At 35.7% G+C, this 21,126-nt stretch overlaps 1 protein-coding gene across 8 annotated transcripts in view; it reads right to left on the bottom strand.

Annotated features, from left to right (window-relative positions):
• Prrg1 (proline rich and Gla domain 1) overlaps positions 1-21,126 on the bottom strand; it is a 96,652-nt gene that overhangs the window by 41,439 nt on the left and 34,087 nt on the right. For 3 of the 8 annotated variants that reach the window (XR_011376077.1, XM_070040654.1, XM_070040652.1), the window contains exons 2-3: positions 3,235-3,284; positions 1,876-1,910 (exon numbers count right to left, since the gene is read on the bottom strand). Coding sequence is in view for 7 of the 8 variants with exons in the window: in XM_070040654.1 (XP_069896755.1) it covers positions 1,876-1,888 (13 nt within the window). In the remaining variant the exon portion in view is untranslated. The other 5 variants (XM_070040658.1, XM_070040657.1, XM_070040656.1 and 2 more) reach the window with 4 other exon arrangements.

Genomic DNA, 21,126 nt, shown 5'->3' on the forward strand with positions numbered 1-21,126 from the left:
TAAAGATAAATAGTTTACTATTATGAACAAAGTAATTTATGAACCCAAATACATACACACAGTTGTAATATCCTCATTTTGTTTTATATGTGAAAATGTTAATTTTCTACTGAAATAGATAAAATTGTATTTCTGCATGTCGTGATTTTTTTGAACCAGCTTCTAATCTTGTTATCTCATTGTGTTCTGGTTTTCTATGTGTTATACCATTTGTGTATAGAAAAGGCACAGAGATAAAAGTCACCAGTCAAAAGGGTTGACTTTGACAAAGACCAAGTAAGCAGTGTCAAGCCCTTTCCTTTAGATACCTTCCCTTGTGGAATGTGCAGAGCAAACCTTCTGAATTGAATTATCTTCAAATCTATTTTGACCATTGACAATTGGTCCTGCTGGCTTTTGAATTAGTGCAGCCATGAGTCATTGTTGCTGAAAGGATTTTTATTTTTTGAGGTAGCTCATTGTTTGATATATGTGCTTTACCTTTCACCATACATGCTGATGGAGACTGAGCTATTTCCCTTTGCCTTTCTGTATACTCCCCCATGATATATGAAAATCCTTATAGACCTTAGAAACCATTTCTTCTCTACCCTTTATAGCAACAGAGGGCTTCTGTTTTTAATCAACTTTACACATTACTAATGATTCGGGTACTCAGAACATGGCTTCTCAAATGAAAAGAAAAACTGAATATGATATAAGATCATCTGATTTTGCATTTTGGTTCTCCATTTTAGTCTGGAGACTATAAACAATACTTTTTTATTACTCTCAGTTTTATAATATGTAAGTACAAATAATTATATTCATATTATAAGGTTTTCTTATAACTCAGATTAAAAATGTAGAAAAAACATACTATTATTTACTTAGGAATACTAAATAAGAAGCCCTAACTAATACTTTATATTAATAAGTTGTTTTTTTCAATGCTGTACACAATAGAAATAGAAGAAATTAAGGATGGGGTACAGTTAATGTGGTAGAGGGCCTGCCTAGCAAGTATAAGGCCCTAAGTTCAAAAACGTTTGTTCTCATCACTCCTTTTCAAGATTCAGATTCTGTTTATAATCTTTCATGTCCCATAAAAAAAGGATAATTCTAACCTGTTTTTAATTTCATCATCTTCTTCAAAGAAGCCTAAAATATATTCATCTCAACTTTGTTTTAATTTCTTTCCCAAATCACATAGTTCTCTTGCTGTATTCTTTATTTTTAGGGATTTCTAATTTACATAATGAGTCGGGTATCCTATCTTTGCAAAATTTCCTTTTGTGTCCCTTTGTATGACACAATGAAATATACTTGTGAGAATCTTTGCTAAATTCAATTTAGAAAATTATTGTATAGCATCAGAAAAGAAAAATGAGTACATAGTAGCATCTCTTAGTTTTATATTTTCTAATAGTGTCAATATTTAACAAATATAATCAGGAAAACTAGGAAAAGGATTGGAAGATAAACAATAAAGTCTCTTTGATATGTACAACATTAAGAATGCTTTCCTAGTAGTCACCACAGCAATCAAAATGCTATTACTGAAGTGAGGGAAGGGCTGTGTTGAGAGATGTGGGTGAGAATATTGAAGGGGTGACATTGATCAAGATTCACTGTATTCATAAACTGCTTTGGTGAATGGCAACTCCTTTGTACAACTACTTAAAGATAATAAAATATTCAAAAATGCTATTACTGAAAATGTCTATGTTTGTTAAAACATCATTATGTGAAGCACTTCCCTTATCTTCTCTCCAGGCTGTAAATACCCTCCTCTTTGCAGATATATTATCTTGCCTTATTCTTTAGCAGAAACTCTATTATATTAGCAGGACCATTTGAGCAAAAACATGCTGAGTTCTCTTTTGAAGTTTCTACCTAATGATGCCATTGCCAGTAGCTGATAATCAGTTCTGAGAACAAAAGAGAAAACAAAAAAGAGTGAGTTGCTTCAGTCAGTAGAGCTCTCTATTCCATATGGCTATGGTTGTAACAACTAGAACATTCTCCAATAGAAGCCTTTGAGATTGACTAATGGCCAAGTCAGAGTGAGATACTCTGGAAGTTTCCATTGACAATTGACTTCAGGGCAAAACATGCTATGGATTAGTCCCAAGAATTTGCTGAGTTTCTTTAAAAGTTTTACTTATGTTTTAAAAAATTCCTAAACCATCAGGGTTTGGCAATTTTTGAGGAGGCTTGGAAAGAACCAGAACCTTTCAGACAAATTAATTTCTAAGAGAAGTTCTGGAAACAAAAAGTTGACTCAACAAGGCTCAGGAATATAATTTTCTTAATTGATATGAGGGCTATGGAGAAGGCACACGGGAAGGCTGGCAAGAAACATAAGGAGAAACTCTCAGTGATTCAAATTTCTCAGAGTCTCAAAACAGTAACACAGATTTATTATCGGATCATGCAAAACGCAGCCTCCTAATGCTGGAAGTACATAGACCTGTAATCCCACTTTAAGGATGAACAAAAATGTTTAAGGACGCTTTGAAATTTAACTGAGGTAGTAGATAAAGAACTTTTGATTCTGCCTAATGCTTTTTTTTTTTTTTACCAAATTGAGCCACACAAAGTTTTCTTTTAAAGTCTTTTGTAGATCTTTGATTTTTATGACCTACAGTAATTAGAAATTACTTGTGAAGTCACTGTGGTAGCTGGTTAATGTTAACAATGAAATGACCTTATATTATTGTCCATTGGCCATAAATAGTCTTCTGAGAAAGCACAAAGAATTCATTTAATGGTTCTTAATGTTAGGCTTTCATATTTTCAGAGAAATCCAAACCATTTACAAATCATCTTCATATGAATATTTTACTACTGTTAATTTGTTGGACAGAAGAATGTTTTTGATGTGTTTGCTGTGTTACTACTAACCAAACTGAGAAACCAATGAAGCATATGAGTAAAAAGAGGTTTTGAGAAGTTTTTAAGAGTTTTAAAGAAGTTGGGATTTAGGCAGGTCTATGTGGTGTCATATATAATGTCAAGTTTGAGCTGTCTCTCTCTCTATGCTCAGTTATATGCACAAAAATCTGAAGAAATTAAAAGCTTAGTGAACAACATGTGATAGGTATGTTAGTCTTTCTTGAAAATGAAACTTGCTAGCATCAACAGGAAATACAACTGAGGTATCCATAACTTGGAGTTACAGATTTAATTTTCTGACTGCAGTAGAATTAACATAGATTGAGTCTTGATCACTTAAAAGAAAGAGAAACTTACCTCTGCCCATGTTTTCTTATGGCCTCTGGCAAGATCTGGATGATGATTGCCTATACAAAACAGAACACATACATAGTCAGATTCACAGAGGCTGAGTCACATCAGATAAGCTCCATTACAGCTGATGTGGTCAATGTAAGCATTTCATCTCAGTGCATCCAAGTGTCGTGACCTTACAAAAGTATTTTCTCTAGCACACATTACCTAGTCTGAGGATAGAGACATAGTATTCTGAAAATTGTGGGCTCTAGATTAATTGACTGCGACCTTCTTTACCTGGTATTAGTCTCTGCCCTAACCCAAACCCAAATCATAAAATTGGCCACACATGCTTATCTTGTAGGAAAAAAAAAGCAGACAAAATGCCAAAGGCCCAATGCTAATAACCAGACTAGCATGTGGTGTCCCTGGCTTCTCTTCAAAATCATTCTGTGACAAATCCAATACCCTTTATGATGTAACATTTTCCTGAATGGTGTCAAATAGCAAGGCTCCAATCAAATTATCCCTGAGGCACAGCAGCCTACAAACTGAAATTGCAGAGGAAGGATGTGAAGGATGAACAGCAATTCTGCTTATAAAAGATGTAAAAAATATACATATAAGGAAACTAATCTATACCATAAGACTTCATTTCCTTAGAAGTTTGAAATAAAACTACCATACGCTTACCAGTCACTTGTCATGTCCCCAATAAAAAGCTATATACTTTAGCAGTTAAGCTATAAGATAAAAAGCTTCAAGTCCAACAAGGAATTAATAACCTACTTGAAGAAAAGCAGGTAGGAACAAATTAAGGGATAAATACCAGACTGAGATCCAATCACTATCTGTGAGACCCTGGGTAGATCATTTTCTATTTCACATTCTTTGTAAAAGGGAAAGAACTATATGAATGTTTTTCAAGTTATACTTCAGATGTTAAAAGTGTGTTGGCAAATTTATTAGAGCAAGAGAGAAGGACTGTGGAATCAGAGAAAGGGGGACATTAAACTGTGCTGAAAACCGACAAAAAGTTTCTTAAAAATGGCTTGAGTCTAAAATGACAAAAGAATCAGATGGGAAAGCGAGACAGCACAGGAAGCATCACAGCTAGAAAGGCATAAAGGTACATTCAAGAATTCAGTGTGGCTGGGTTCAGCCATGTGCCATGATTTTTTTAGCATGCCTTCACCTTAGGCATGTAGCTAAACTGTGAGACGTCCTAACAGTGGTCAACCTTTTCTCCTCCCAACAAAACACCAAAAATTAGCTGGGAGAATTGTTTTACTTGCTGGTTGGGTCACTTTTACTGTCATTCCAAAAGAAACGAAAAATCAAGTCAATTACTTCTATAGAACAGTTAAGAGCTAAATGTGATTTTAACACTGTAGTTGATGGTATTATAAATTGATAATTTCTATAATGAATACTGCAAATAATAAGATAATATTCTGAAATTTAACATCTATTTAAAGGATTCATTCCATAGTCTAATTTAGTCTTTTAACAATAAGAAAAACCATTTGGTTTTTCTTTTTTATTGTACTATTTGGATTTGAATTCAGGAGATTGCACTTGCTAGGCTGGCACTGTACCACTTGAACCATGCTGCAAGCCTTGCTTTTTGTTGGCTATGTTGAGGAAGGAGTCCAGCAAACTTTTCTTCTTGGTTGGCCTTGAATTTGAGGCTGGATTCACAGGCATGTGTCTCCAGTACCTGACAATGTTTAATGTTCAGTGTTTAAGTGCTTAAAGTTCTGTTTCTATCAATTTGTTATATTTATTGTTTTTAGGGCTTTTACTTACCAACAATGTATTCTGGGGTATGTTCCATTTACAATAATGTAAATGGAATGTATGTTCCTTTACAATGATCTGTATAAATTATTTTGAATAACATGAAAAGGTGTACTATTCAAAAACAAGGATCTTTAAACAAATAAATATCGGAAATGTTGACTTAAGGCTACAAAGTTTCTTTATTATCAGATTTTTAGAGACTTTAATATGCTATTGAATTGGAGGGTATCTTAGAAGGTAGAGCATCTGCCTAATAAGTAAGCCTGAGACCCTCAAACCGCAGTACTATCTAAAGTAAATAAAATATTTTAAAAGTGCTAATGAGTAATTCAAGGAACAATCTCAGCCTATTTTAAATTTTTTTGGTTGTTATTATATGAATGTTTCTCAGAAGTCCTATTGTTTGGAATTCATTTTGGGAAAAAATTAAATAGGATAACAGCTAAAGGCACTTATAATTTTGTAATGCTATTATTTTTCTTACAAGGTGCTAATTATATGGAACAAAATTAATATAAAGTGATCAATAAAGAAGAGGTTTAGATGTGCAGAGAATTTGGGAGCTGAAAGGAAGTGTTTAAGTGTAAACAACGTTTAGAAATCATCTCGTAATTTCTTATCACACATCTTTTACTGAAAGCAGTAGGTAGTCCTCAAAAAATCTTATGCAAGGTACCATGTGATTTTTTGTTGCTTTGTATGTTCTTCCCCCACGGTATAACCCCTGTTTTCACTGTATTTGATGTCGGCATAATTTGGGGAGGGGAAGGGAAAAAACAAAATGCTTAAATAGGGATACAGGTTGACCTATTTTAACAATAAGAACTGTGCAGATTGAAAACACATTGGTATTTTTTTCTTTGAGGAAACCTGGCTATATATTAGACACCCAGTACTACAGAACCTGGCTATATATTAGACACCCAGTACTACAGAACCTGGAACTAAAGTCCAGTCACCCCCTGACCCCTCAGATGAGACTTTTGGGAATGCTTTAAGAAAGAGCTAAAACTTTTACATATATTTATAAGAAGGTTCTTCACTTTACCCAAATATAATCTCATTTTAACTATAAACCTTTCCCAATTCAAAAAATTAAATAATCACTTTGTAAACAGAATTATAAACCCTTGGTTACTCCAGGGAAAACCATAATAAAGTCAACATATTAAAGGGTAATCCAAGTGCAAATGAGAAGACATGAAAGAGTTAAGCAGGGAGGTGATATAGCTAAGTTTGGATTTTAGAAGATAGCTGTGGAAATTAAAGGGAAAGGAGACTGGAGAAGCTAGAGGAGCTTGCCTAGGGACAGTGATATCTGAAATGCTACCAAAAAAAATCTGGCAGGACTTCTGGTATCTTATTTCTTATTTGTTCTTTAATATTTAATAATATCTTTTTTTGCAAAGAAGCAAGCTTACTTCAGTTATGTTAGTGGGAACCACAAAGGAAAGAGCTGTCAGTCATGGACCAGGACTTTCAAAGAGGAATTGCCTCACTAGATGACAGCATGGTGGAGACAAAAGGTGTCACTGGACGCAGCCATTTTCTGAGGGAAGATGAAACCATAGAGCAACAGTTAAGAGGACTACCTGTAATGCACCTCATGTAGCCTTCGAGGAGTAAACCTTCAAAGATCAGAATCTTGTTTCTAAAGAAGACCATTTCCTTAACAGATCATCCAAAACCTCAAACTCTGTGTCCTAGGTTATCTCCTTGCTGCTTCTGTTGCCAGGTTTTGCCAGTTCTTTTCACTCTGCCTCCTATTGTTCTAGTCTCTAGTCTTTTATCTGGTGAGCAAGTGTGTATATTACAGGTATGGGTGTTGTATGTGGTGCTTCAGGGTTTATACTTCTCTAGCCCAAAGTATTCATCAGTCTTGATTCTCAGTCAGATCCCCATCCCAAATTAAACATCTAAAGTAAACACTTCTAAAGCAATGGGAATACACTGGAAAACATCAACAAAGGAGCTTTGGACTAGATGCTGAGATGTGTAAATAAAATAATCACTATTGCATGGATTTACCCAGCCTAGAATGAAACACACTCTACAACCAGGTTCCTCCTTTTTTAAAAGCTGTATTACACTCCTGTCAATCCAGCCTCTACTCATCCTTTAAATATGCTTGCAACTGTCACAAAGCTATGCCTTAGATCATTACCTCTATATTATCTACTACTTTTTTACACTATACTTTTTAAAAAATACATACTTTTATTGTAAAGATACTGTACAGAGGGGTTACAGTTACATGAGTAAGGTAATGAGTACATTTCCTATTGAGCATTGTTACCCCCTCCTTTGTTTTCCCCCTCCCATCTCTTCCCTCCCCACCTCCCCAGCTTCTCCCCCAACCCCAAAGTTATAAAGTTTGTTTACAACATAGTGTCTTCTACATCTCATTGTTACAATGGGTCAACCTGTATCCTTATTTCAGCTTTTTGTTATTTCCCTTCCTCTCCCCAAATTAGAAAAAATGTATATACAAGATGCAGGGCACCGGAATCAAATACAGTGACAACAGGGGTTATACCATACGGGAAGAACATACAAAAGAAACAAAAAAAATCACATAGTACATTATATGTACATTAAAAACAACAGCAATAAAGATAAAAACTCTTGTGTCCCTATCTTGGGGTTCATTTCACTTAGCATCATCTTATATGGTCATATGTACATAGCTTTTGACCTTTTCTCCTTGTCTTAGACATATACTAGTTATTGCAAATAAGAGAAACCATGGAACCTATGTTTTTTTAGGCTTGGCTTACTTCACTCAATATGATTTTTTCCAAGTCTTTCCATTCCCTAACAAATGGGGTGTGTCATTCTTTCTGATAGAGGCATAGAATTCCATTATATATATGTATATATGTGTATATATATATACATACATACATAAATGCATACATATACACCACATTTTCTTGATCCATTCATCTATTTGGGGGCATCTGGGTTGGTTCATCATCTACTCTTACAAATATTCTATTCATTTTTCCATATCTAGTGAAGACTTCCCTCATTGCATGAACAAGTAATATCTGTACTTTGAACTTAGGGAGCTTAAGTCCTATCTCATACAGATGAGCATATCTTACGTTATCTATATGACTGTATAATTCTCAAAGGGTAATAAATTTATCTGCTATACCCATGGTTAGTCTGCGCTGAGTCCTAGGTTATTCCCATGAGGGTACTAGGGGCTTACATAGACAGAATTAGAGGAAGCTATGCTACCAGCTACCAGCCATGTTCATTACACATTATCTTTGCCTAATATAGATAAATGCTTCAAATTCCAGTTGTTCACATGCTATTTTAATTCATTTTATGATTTTTTTGCAATATATATTTATTATCCACACTTAAAATATTCTTTCAATTAAGTTTTTCTTACTTCAATGTCTACTTTGGCCTCATCCTATAAATTAGTATGTAAAGTCAAAGATTTCATGTGTTATACATTTCTCAAATGCATCTAAAATTACTATTTTGAGTAGAAGAAATGTTTCCAAGGTCTATCTAGATGTGTGTAGCCTATCAAACGTAGTACATTTTGTGGAACACTACTTATTCTTGTCTTCAGTCAATCAAAAAATATGTAGTGTCTTTTATTTGCCAGATATTGTTCTATTCTTCAGGGCAGTGATTTTCAACTAGTGGTAACTAGGGACAGTTGGCCCTGTGTGGAGATAATTTTGTTTTCCACAACTGTAGAGGCATGTGCCAAGCATCTAAAGAATTGAGGGAGGGATACTGCAAAAACATCCTACAATGCAAAAGCAGTACCACACAAGAAAATATTAAGTGTAAATATTAAGTGTAAAGGTTGAGAATCTGTGCTTTTGGGAAACAGTCGTAAGCAAGAGAAGTCACAAACTTTGGTCTGTAGGTGATTGCACTATAGAATCTTACAGATGATACTTTCATTTAGTATACTCAAATAGGAGTCGTAAGTCTACAGTTCTCAAGAACTTTGTTTAATCTGGGGCAATGTGTATGGAAATCATGCTGGAACATCAGATTTTTTTTAAAGTTTTGAGTTAAGATGTTATTGATTGTTGTAGGAGTCATACAATTTAGAAGAAAACAACTTGACAATACAGAAATATAAAGCTCAGTATGATACTTAGGTAGACTAAGCTAGCAATCTTGCTGTTAGGAACCCAGTGTCATTAAAACTCTCAAAGAACTATAAAGAAGAGGTGCACAAACACCATAATACAAGTGGACTTTTGCAAAGTGGACACTGCATTTTGTTTTGTTTTGTTTGTTTATAGTACTGAGATTACAATCTAGGGCCTTGTACGTTGTAGGAAGGTACTCTACTGGTTGAGATATACCTCCAGTCATTTTCATTATTTTTCTAATAAAGTTTCTTTTCAACCTGGGCTAGCATGGAACATGATCCTCCTGTTTACATTTTCCATATACTTAGGACAACAGGTGTTTGCTGCTATGCCCAGCTTTTTATTGATTTAAATGGGGTCTTTTGAACTTTGTCCCCAGGAGTCATACAATGACTCAAGTAGCTAGAATTATAGGCATAAGTCACTATGCTGGGCTGCTACTATGTTACAGATGAAGGTCCAAACTAACCTCACATCAATGTCTTGTGATCTTTTATTTCAGTTCAGCAAATATCAAACACTATTTTTAATTTTTTCATTTATTATTGTTTATTATATTTAAGTAGTTGTACAAAAGGGTTATAATTCAGTAAGTCAGTCTATGAGCACAATGCATGCATCTTGATCATAATCACCACTTTTTTTGGGGGGGGTCCGGTCGTGGGGCCTGAACTCTGGGCCTGGGCGCTGTCCCTCAGCCCTTCAGCTCAAAGCTAGCGCTCTACCACTTGAGCCACAGCACCACTTCCAGCTTTTTTCTTTTTGCTTATGTGGTGCTGAGGAATTGAACCCAGGGCCTCATGCATGCAAGGCAAGCGCTCTACCACTGAGCCACCTTCCCAGCCCCATAATCACCACTTTTTATTATGGATTTTCTTTACTGTTATTATAGAGGTGATGTAGAGAAGGATTACAATTATGAGTCAGGCAATGAATATATTTCTTTTCGTACAACACCTTCTGTTCCCTCACTCTCTCCCAGTCCCTACCTCCCATGAGGTGGAGACACATGAACTATCAGTGTCCCGTGATCTCCACTGCTGTACTTTCTACCCTTTTTCCTTTGAGTTCTCTACCCTCCTCCAACCCTTCTAAAGATGCACACTTGAATATACTATACAATGTAAATAACACAGAATCATCAAAAACTAAAAACTAAAAAAGGGGAGGAAAAAAGATGTCTCTTGTTTCCATATCTTGGAGTTCATTTCAATATGTATATTATTTTATATACATATGAAGAGGCCCCTTTCAACATTCTCCCCCATCCCTCTCAACCCCACTTATTAGCCTTCAATTTTCGTATTTCATGTACACACACACACATACACACACACACACACACACACACACACACACACACACACACACACACACACACACACACACACTGAATATTTTGACTGCATTCCCCTCACTCTTCTTCTCTTCATTGGTCTACTCCCTTCCCATTATTCCCCCACATATTTGAAATGATGGCTTCCTGGTATTCATTTTGTTAGACTTACAATAGCTGTTGAAAGGTGTTACACCACTAGAATTCTCCTTTGATTATACCATACTTCAGTTAATACAGGCCATATGACCCTGTATATTTTTTGTAATAGTAGTTTGAATGTCAGTTGAATAATTCTAGATAATATACTAGGTAAGGTGCTAGATTTTTATGTGCTATTCAGGAAGTTGGCTAAAATTTCCTCAATTCCAAAAAACAACAAACAATAAAGAACATGTCATAGTTTGTCCATGTTTTTACCTTTTTTTTTAATCATTTAAGGTCTTCATCAAGATCTTTTGCTTCCTTTCAGTCTGACCTTTTTGATTATAGTTTTTCAATGATATATAGTTAAGGTATACAATGTGATGTTTTGATATACTTGACTTGACAGATATATAAATATTGAGGAGGTAAACTGTAGTCAAGTATGGCCCTTTAAATAATGACAGGTTACAAACATTCGGAAGAGTTCTAACAACAGGTCAGAGCATAGGCATTGCCACCATGCATACCTGAATTTGAGATCTGGCTCACAAATATTACCTATTTGACACCTTGGGCAAGTTATTTAATCTTTTTAAGCTTTGGTTTCTTCAAATATATTAGTTATTAATTGGTAAGTCTACTTGATAAGCTTTGAGGGGAGAATTAAATGAGAATAGCACTTATAGTTCTTGATATTTGTAAGGAGGACTTTCTTGGTTCAGTCTTGTTCTTGTGGTTTTGATTTTAGTTAGTCAATCTGGTTCAACACATTAAGTGTAACTTTTACTACTTAGACAAAAGATTATATATATATATATATGATATATATGCATATACAGTGAGCTGAATTTTGAAATCTTGATTTGTATCTTTTATGTTCAGCTGAGATAACTGTTTATGATGTGTATCCACCATTTTTGTATCATTTTCACGCACTCCTTGCTTTCCCTTCTCCTAGGCTTCCTATGACAATCACAGTCTCAATGAAAGCTCCTATTCTTGGTATTCTCCCACTAATCCTCTGAGATTCGATTATAGCTAGCTCTTTTGTAAGTTTCAGAACACTGCAGGCTACATTTTAATTTGTAGAGACACACTTCCCTGCTGGCTCTACTTTTGTGCCACAAGGCCACAAGGCTTGTTAGATAGGTCAATCAACTTACTGTCCCCAACTGTGCTTTAATGCACCATTACATTAACCTCTGACCATCCCAAGCCTTTGCCAGTCTTAATCCCCAGCTGTTCTCCAAGCCCCAAGACCATACTAATTTTTAAGTGTGAAAGAGCTCAAGGACCATGTGGCATACCCTAGATACTCTCTGGAGTCATTCCTTTCGCATGGAAAGGAAAGCCATCTCCTTTTTTTGTGCTAGTCTTGAGGCTTCACTCAGGGTGCTGTCCCTGAGCTTTTAATGCTCAAGCCTAGTACTCTACTACATGAGCCTCAGTTCCACGTCTGGCTTTTTTTTTTTTTTTGCTGATTAATTGGAGATAAGAGTCTAATGGATGAAAGTCAACCCAGACTAGCTTTGAACTATGATCCTCAGAATTCAGCCACCTGAGCAGCTAAGATTACAGGCATGAGCCACCAGCACCCATATCAAAAGCCTTATCTCTCTTTAGCTGCCAGGGAGCTATTCTGTAAGAGAAAGGCATATGCTAGTAGGCCTCTGGGAACTTCACTTGTGCATCTTTTCTGATTCTCTAACCTTCAAATGATAAAGATTTACCAGGCATAGTGACTTATGCTTATAATCCTTGTTACTAAATTTGAAAAAGATCATGGTTGGAGGTTATCCTGGAGAAAAAGTTCATGATACTCTATCTTACCCCCCAAAAGTTGTTATGGTTTATATCTGAAATCCCAGATGCCATGTGCTTAAGTCTATCAAATGATGGTACTACTGAAAGGTTGGAAACTTCAGGAACTGGAGCCTCATTGGAGGAATGAGTTACTGGGTGCATTCCCTAAAGAGTATATGCCCTTGGCCCTTGCCCCTTTTTCATGATCTCTGTTTCTTGGCCATGAGGTGTGCAGTTTTCATCATGCCCTTCTACTATGTTGCTTTGCCTCACCGCTGGTCCAGAAACAACAGTCAAGTGAACATTGATTAAAACTTCTAAAACTGTGAGCCAATATAAATCCTTTTTTAAGTTGATTCTACTCAGATATTTTATAACAGCAAAGAACAGCAGGTTAACACACATCTATGTAATGGGGGTCCAGAGCAAGTTTCAGAATGCATTTGAGAATGTTTGTTGTTGTTGTTGGTACCAGGATTTAAATCTACAGCCTCATGCTTGTTAGGCAGGTTACAAAAAAATAAAAGAACAGAGATTATTTAAATAATAACTGTGTAATACAATCACTTCTGTTTCTTTTTTGTCAGGGGTTTGAATGCAGGGCCTAGTGCTTGCTATTTAGGTGCTCTACCACTTGAGCCACATCCCAAGGCCATTTTTTGCTTTATTTATTATTCAGATAGGGTTTTGCATTGTTGCCTGGTGCTGCTAGTTTAGAACTACAACCCTCTTACCTTTAGCCTGCCATGTAGCAGGGATTACATGAGTTGTATTTTTTTTCTTTCTGGTCTTGGGGCTTGAATTAAGGGCCTAGGGGCTGTCCCTGAGCTTTTTTGGCTCAAAGCTAGCACCCTACCACTTGAGCCACAGCACCACTGCCACTTCCTGCTTTTTCTGAGTAGTTTATTGGAGAAAAGAGTCTCACAGACTTTCCTGCCTAGGCTGACTTCAAACCACGATTCTCAGATCTCAGCCTCCTGAGTAACTAAGATTATAGGCATGAGCCACAGGCACACAGCAGTAGTTCTTTTTTTTTTTTTTTGAGACACAGTCTCATGTGTAGCACTGGTTGATTGTGAACTTCTGATCCTCCTACCTCAGCTTCCCTGGGACCACAGGCATTTACCACTATGCTTTCGTAACACTTGCATTTTACTACATTACTTGCTATATAGTAGTTGGTGTACATAAGAGGTTGGCAGAATTTCTCTACTACTATTATTTTAGACTTCATAAGACTCTATTATGACAGCTTTCAGGGCAAAAGAATAGCCATGGAAGTCACTTTGTATGTGGATTTTTACAAAAGGTTTTTATTAGCATATGTTGGTTTTAAAAATGCTTTTCAGTGTCATTTTCATAATACATACATGCATATAGTATGTCTCATCAAACTCACCCCTCCATCTTTATCTTTCATCCCTTATCTCTCTCTTAGACCCCATTCTTTTTTTAATGTTTTATCTTTAAGTAATTGTACAAAGGCACTGCCATTCAACAAATCAGTTTATGAATATAACACATCTTGATTGATTTCACTTCTTTCATCATTCTCCCTCATCCCTCCCAACTAAATAAAACTTTATACAACTATTTGAAGATAATAAAAAAGAGGGTAAAACTTTATTTAAGGACAGTGAAATTTGCACTTTATGTAATTTTTATATTTCACGCAATATACTTAGATTTTTCTCAATCATTTAAAAATGGAAAATGCATTCTTTTCATGGAAATATAAAAGCACGCAGCAAGCCAGTATTTGATCACCTCTGGTATAAACAAGGAAATAATTCACTTGAATTTTAATTTTTTATTTATTTTTATTTTTTTATTTTTTATTTTTGGGTCTGGTCGTGGGGCCTGAACTCTGGGCCTGGGTGCTGTCCCTCAGCTCTTCAGCTCAAGGCTAGTGCTCTACCACTTGAGCCACAGCGCCACTTCTGGCTATTTTTTCTTTTTGCTTATGTGGTGCTGGGGAATTGAAACCAGGGCCTCATGCATGCAAGGCAAGCGCTCTACCACTGAGCCAACTTCCCAGCCCCTCACTTGAATTTTTTTTTATTTTCACTTGAATTTTTATAAGTAACCAAGTCAAGAGAGATACAAAGAAGCTAAGTATAATTATTATTGAAACACAATGATTCAGCATCATCAATAATGACACTTAGGATTCTATAATAACTTCCAAGTGAGAAATATTCACTTTATATGACAATGGACCATAAAATATATGATAAAATATTAAAGATAATGGCATAAACATCTAAATAAATCATATGAATAAACACCCTAGTGAACAAAATAAATAATTGCAAACTAGATCACACAATCTAGGTGTCCTATAAATCACTTGAAGTCAACCATATTTATTAACAGTAAGATTAGTTTATCTATAGCAATGTTTCAATGACCACTTCTATCCCAACAAAACACACACATACACAACACACACATATTTTTCTTTGATCTTGCCCTGAATGCCACAATTTCAAATGCCTCAGAAAGAAAAATCCACACTTAGATACCTTGCCATTATCTTAAATATTGGGAACATTTAAAATCTTATTAGCTCTTCTGAAATATTCAATTACTTTTTGTCAGCCATAGTTAGCCTACCATGCTCTATAATATTAGAAGTTACTCCTCTCCAACTATACCACAGTACCTGTCTATCATCCTCTTTCTATTCCTCACTTATAGCTTTTCCAGATGCAACCACTAGTCTGTTCACTAATTGTTCTATGATAAACTTCTTAGCTTCCACATGTGAGAATAAAGAGGCGTATTAATTTTTAAAAATCTGTCAAAGAATTTAATTAGTTTGTATTCAAAGACTAGCTGTTATATACGTATAACCTTTACTATCAAAGCGATTTCAAACAACTTTTACTGTAGAAATGCAATTGGCATTTTTGACATCTCAGTCTGTAAGGTTTTAGGTATTTTATTTATTTATTTATTTTTGGTTTTAGGTATTTTAAAGCATCCTATTTAGGTGTCTTTCAGTATAGACATATTCCAAAGGTCCAATTCTCCAATATTAACATAGTATAGCATTAACTGCATGCCTGTTATCTTCACCAAGATGCTCAAAGGAAGGAGATATCGAAGTGACAGTGAAAAGGAAGAGATGTTCTGGTAGGCTATTTGAATACAACGCTCTGGTCAATCACAGCTTTAGTATCATCAGAAGATATTGAAAAGAGGCTTTTAGCATACTCACAAATGAGAAAAACAGCAGCATATAATAACGTATTACAATATTACCAGATCATTTTTATGTATAATGCTTTCTTTCATCTTTGTAATGTTGTGACTTAAATAGAGCACGACTACACTTCCATTTTGCAGATTAAAAACATTACATATATATATAGAGAGAGGTTAAACATTTTTTCCAATGTCATATAAATTATAAAATGACAGAGATAGAACTATAGGATATCTGGCTCAATGATATATTGTAACACTGCATCAATGTTATATGCTGGTGTTGGGAGGAAGGGGGGCAGTTTCTACAGTTTAACCCCAAAGTTAAATTAAATCATCTATGAGAAAACGTAAGTATCCCGTTTAAAGATACCCAATAGCTGCAAGTAACATTTCTGAGCCATTAAAAGGGATGAGAGGAAAGTTGGTAATTCTGGCCCATGCTTGTAACACCAGCATATTAGAGGATGAAGCAGGAAAATCATGAGTTCAAAGCAGTCCAGGATTTGCAGGAAAGCTTTGTCTCAAAAATAAGATTACTAAGGGACAGAAAGAAGGAAACTCTGGGGGCTAAAAGAATACTTATTTTCATTGTAGTATCAACTTCATGGATATACACATACAAAATATGTCCAATTTTATACTTTAAATATAAATATGCATGCTAATTGTGAATTATACTACCATACAGCTATACAGAAAGGGTAAAACATGTCTACTGATGATCTTATCATAAAAATTAAGAATACGTTGGGCACCAGTTTCTCACACCTGTATTCATAGCTACTCAAAAGGCTGAGATCTGAGGATCATGGCAGGAAAGTCTGTGAGACTCTTAGCTTCAGTTAATCACAAAAAAGCCAGAAGTGGGCCTGTGGTTCAAGTGGTAGAATGCTAGCCTTGAGCACAAAAGCTCAAGAGGCAGTGCCCAGGCCCTGAGTTTAACCTTAGGATTGGCACAAAAACAAATTAAAAAGATGTCTACAAAGTATTTAGTAAAGGAAAAAAACTATAAAGTAGTTTTCATGGTATCATGTTATATATATATAGTCACATGTAGAAACATCCACACACGGTCCATGACTTAAAATGGTTCAATTTACTATTTTTTGAGTTTCCAATGGTAAGAAAGTAATACATGTTAGTGGAAACAATACATAGAATTTCCAATTTGGATTTTATTACAAGCTAACAATATGCAGGGTGATCCTTTCTTTAAAATGCTGGGCAGCAGCAGTAAACCATAACTTTTAGTCAACCAAGAAATAATAAAGAGAAATAACCAACACTTTAAAGTGTATTTGTTGCAATAGCCTAGGCAAATCTTTCAATCTCATTAGATAACATGCCTGACCTTGAACTTCCAATACTCCCTCCTCAGCCTCACAAGTGCTGGGGTGACCGGCCTGTGTTACTGCTCTAGCATGGTTTCACATGTTTCTGAAATTAATGTAAATGGAATCATAGAGTACAGTCATTCAGATCAAACTTCTTTTGTTCAACATCTCAACATCATGTGAGGTTTTTCTATATAGCTATGTATCTCTGGAGTTCATTCATTCTTACTATTGATTCCATGCTAGGCATATATCCTCATTTACTCATTCTACTATTGCTGCACATTTGAGCTGTTTCAAATTGAGATTAACTATATACATTCTTCTAAACATCTTTTTTTTTTTATCAGTTGTGAGCTTTGAACTCAGAGCCTGGGCACTGTCCCTGAGCCTCTTTGTGCTCAAGGCTAGCACTCTACTACTTGAGCCACAGCACCACTTCCTATTTTGGAATGGATAATTGGAGAGAAGAGTCTCACAGGGGCTTTTCTGCCCAGGCTGGATTTGAACCACGATCTTCATATCACAGCTTCATGAGTAGCTAGGATTACAGGTGCGAGTCACTGGCACTGGCTTTTTAAACATCTTTTAATGAACCTTTATATGTTTCTTTTGAGTATATGTCTAGAAATGGAATCATAGGCATGCTCTTCTCACTTCTGTTGAACAGTTTCCCAGTGTAATTTTAAAGCAGTACAGCCGAGTTGCAGTTGCTCTACATTCTTGATGACTTTGGTATTTTATTTCCTATCCTCACTATTCTGGTAGAAGGTAGTGACATCACATTGTACTTCTGCATTTTCCCAATGAATGATAACATTGAACTACTTTTTGTATATTAACCTGCCTTTTGGACATCTTTTGAACACTGCTCGATCCAAGATTTCCCCACAGAAAAACATTACCTTTGTTGTTGCTGTTGCCGTTGCCAGTTCTGAGGCTTGAACTCAGGGCCTGGGGGCTGTCCCTGAGCCTCTTTGTGCTCAGTGCTAGCACTCTACCACTTGAGCTACAGTGCCACTTCCAGCTTTTTCTGAGTAGTTTACTGGAGAGAAGAGACTCATGGATTTTCCTGCCCAGGCTGGCTTCAAACTGCAATTCTCAGATCTCAGCCTCTTCAGCAGCTAGGATACAGGCATGAGCCATAGGTGCCCCGCTGCATATGCTACTTTTAAGATCAGCAAAAAGTCATACTTTTCTAAACTTAAGGAGTTCTCTACAGCACTGTGAAAACAAATGCTTTTGAATATAAGAACAGTAATTAAAAAGAAAAAATAAGAGTAGTGGGAATACAGTTAAGTGACCCTTTAAATCTAGAAATATTTTGAGAAGGCTAACAAGGAAAGCAGTAAGGCAAAAGAACCCTTAAAGAATGAAATAAGGTGAGACAAAGGACAAAGTGAGAACCAATACAATAGCAATATCACAAGAAAATATGTTGGAAATGAACTTTACATCTGGAGGAGAATTGGGGGGGAGGGAAAGTGGGAGAAAAACAAGGGAGGGAGGTAACAATATGCAACAAGAAATGTACTCACTACCTTATTACATAACTGTAAGCCCTCTGTACATCACCTTGACAATAAAATTAAATTTATAAAAGAATGAGATAAAACAAAGGAGAAGGCTATTATAAAGATAATTCATAGCCAAGTGTTGGTTACTCACAGCTATAATCTTAGCAACGCAGGAGGCTGAGATCTGAGGATTGTAGTTCGAAGCTAACCCAGGCAGAATAGTATTTGTGAGACTCTTATCTCTAATTATCTGCTTACAAAAGAGAAGTGGAGCTGTGGCTCAAACTGGTAGAGTGCTAGCCTTGAGCAAAACAACTCAGGGATAGCACCGGGGCCCTGAGTTCAAGCTCCATTACCAAAAACAACAACAACAACAAAAGATAATTAATGTGGGTAGCATTTGTATCTTTTTGATAGATGGAAAGCAAACCACATACAGGAAATTTGTTAGCCATTCTGTTCAAAATTTTTTCCTGAGGAAAAGAAGGGGCACAGATGTCTTTAGTCCTATTATGTAGTTCAAAAATATTCCAGACAGATTGATACTAATAAGCTAAGAGACTAAATATTCTATAAATGGAAAAATGTATCACTTGCAAGTGTGATCCCATTACATCACACTTCTCAAGGGACCAAAAGGTCATTTATATATACTCTTGGATAGCCAATAAGTATATACTAACCTTCTTTTAACCTCACAGGCCTATATTAGGCTATACTTCCTTCTTTTTCTTTAATGAGTTACCAGAATGTACTATAGCATTAGCTATTTATATTTAGTTTACTGATTAAATTTTAATAAGACTCTTCAGATAGCAGAACAATCAGTTAAAGAAAGTTAATATTGCTGGAAAAGATCAATGCATAATGGACACTATGTGTGAGTGAAAATGTACAAGAATCAACAATGTGGCTTTGGTTCATTATCTTAGACATACCACAGAACAGAACTTTAGGCCCAAATGTAACAGACTGGTTTTTTAAAAATGTGATCATATGAGAAGTTCAGATAGTCTGATATTTAAATAAGATCAGTAACAAGAGCTCAGCAAGATAATTAACATAGAAAGAAATGGATCCTCATATTTTAAATTGTCCTATGATTTCATTATTTATGCATATTATAAAATGGCACCAAGAAATACCTGAAAATATCATATAGGATAAATTTTATGTACCTCCAAGGCCTTAAAATGTTATTTCTTTCTGTGACATGTATTAATATTGTATCACTAACAAATCATGTCACTAAAATGAATATGTTTAAGAATAGTAAACTAAAACTATCAGGAAAGTCAAAGTTTAATGGTCTGATGCACAAAACTAAAACATTACACTCAATTCTAAAGAATTTTTCTTTGGAAGGATGAAGTTCTTAAAAAAATTACTATGGTCAGATAAGATGATGTTAAGTGAAATGAACCCCAACATAAGGACACAAGTCGTTTTTTTCTTTCTTGTTATTGCTTCTAACGTATTTATAAGGTACCACATGATTTTTTTGTTGTTTTGTATGTCCAGCCCCCATGGTATAACCCCTGTTTTCACTGTATTTGAAGTTGGTATAATTTGGGGAGGGGAAGGGAAAAAAATTGTTTAAACAGGGATACAGGTTGACCTATTGCAACAATGAAATGTACAAGATGCTTTCAGCAAATGGTGCTGGCAAAATTGGTTAACTACATGTAGAAAACTAAAGCTAGATCCTTATATATCACCCTGCACCAGAATCAACTCCAAATGGATCAAAGACCTTGAACTCAAAGCAGACACTCTGAAAACAATACAGGATGGAATAGGAGAAACCCTAGGTCTCCTTGGCTCAGGCCGAAATTTTCTGAATAGAGACCCGGAAGCACAACAAATCAAAGAAAGGTTGGACAAATGGGATTGCATAAGGTTGCAGAGCTTCTGCAGGGCAAATGACATAGCTAGCAAGATCAATAGAAAGCCCACCGATTGGGAGAAGATCTTTACTAGCCATACAATGGACAAGGGTCTCATATCTAAAATATACTTGGAACTCAAAAAATTAAACCCCCCAACAACAAATCCTCAAAGAAACAACTGCCCAATAAATAAGTGGGCGAAAGACTTAAAGAGAAGCTTCTCTGAAGAAGAAAGAAGGATGGCCAATAGACACATGAAGAAATGTTCAACATCCCTAGCCATAAAAGAAATGCAAATCAAAACAACATTGAGATATCACCTCACTCCAGTTAGAACAGCAAAAATCAAGAACTCTAACAACAACAGATGCTGGAGGGGATGTGGACAGAAAGGAACCTTACTTCATTGTTGGTGGGAATGTAAACTTGTTCAACCACTTTGGAAAGCAGTATGGAGGTTCCTCAAAAGTCTTCACATAGATCTCCCCTATGATCCAGCAATCCCACTTTTGGGCATTTACCCAAATGTTTACAAACAAGACCACACTAAAGCTACCAGCACAACTATGTTTATTGCAGCATTATTTACCATAGCTAAGATATGGAACCAACCCAGATGCCCCTCAGTAGATGAATGGATCAAGAAAATGTGGTATATATACACAATGGAATTCTATGCCTCCATCAGAAAGAATGACATTTCCCCATTTGTTAGGAAATGGAAAGGTTTGG

The sequence above is a fragment of the Dipodomys merriami genome, unplaced genomic scaffold (assembly GCF_024711535.1).
Source record: "Dipodomys merriami isolate MVZ:Mamm:240054 unplaced genomic scaffold, mDipMer1.0.p SCAF_3, whole genome shotgun sequence".
Taxonomy (NCBI): Eukaryota; Metazoa; Chordata; class Mammalia; order Rodentia; family Heteromyidae; genus Dipodomys; species Dipodomys merriami.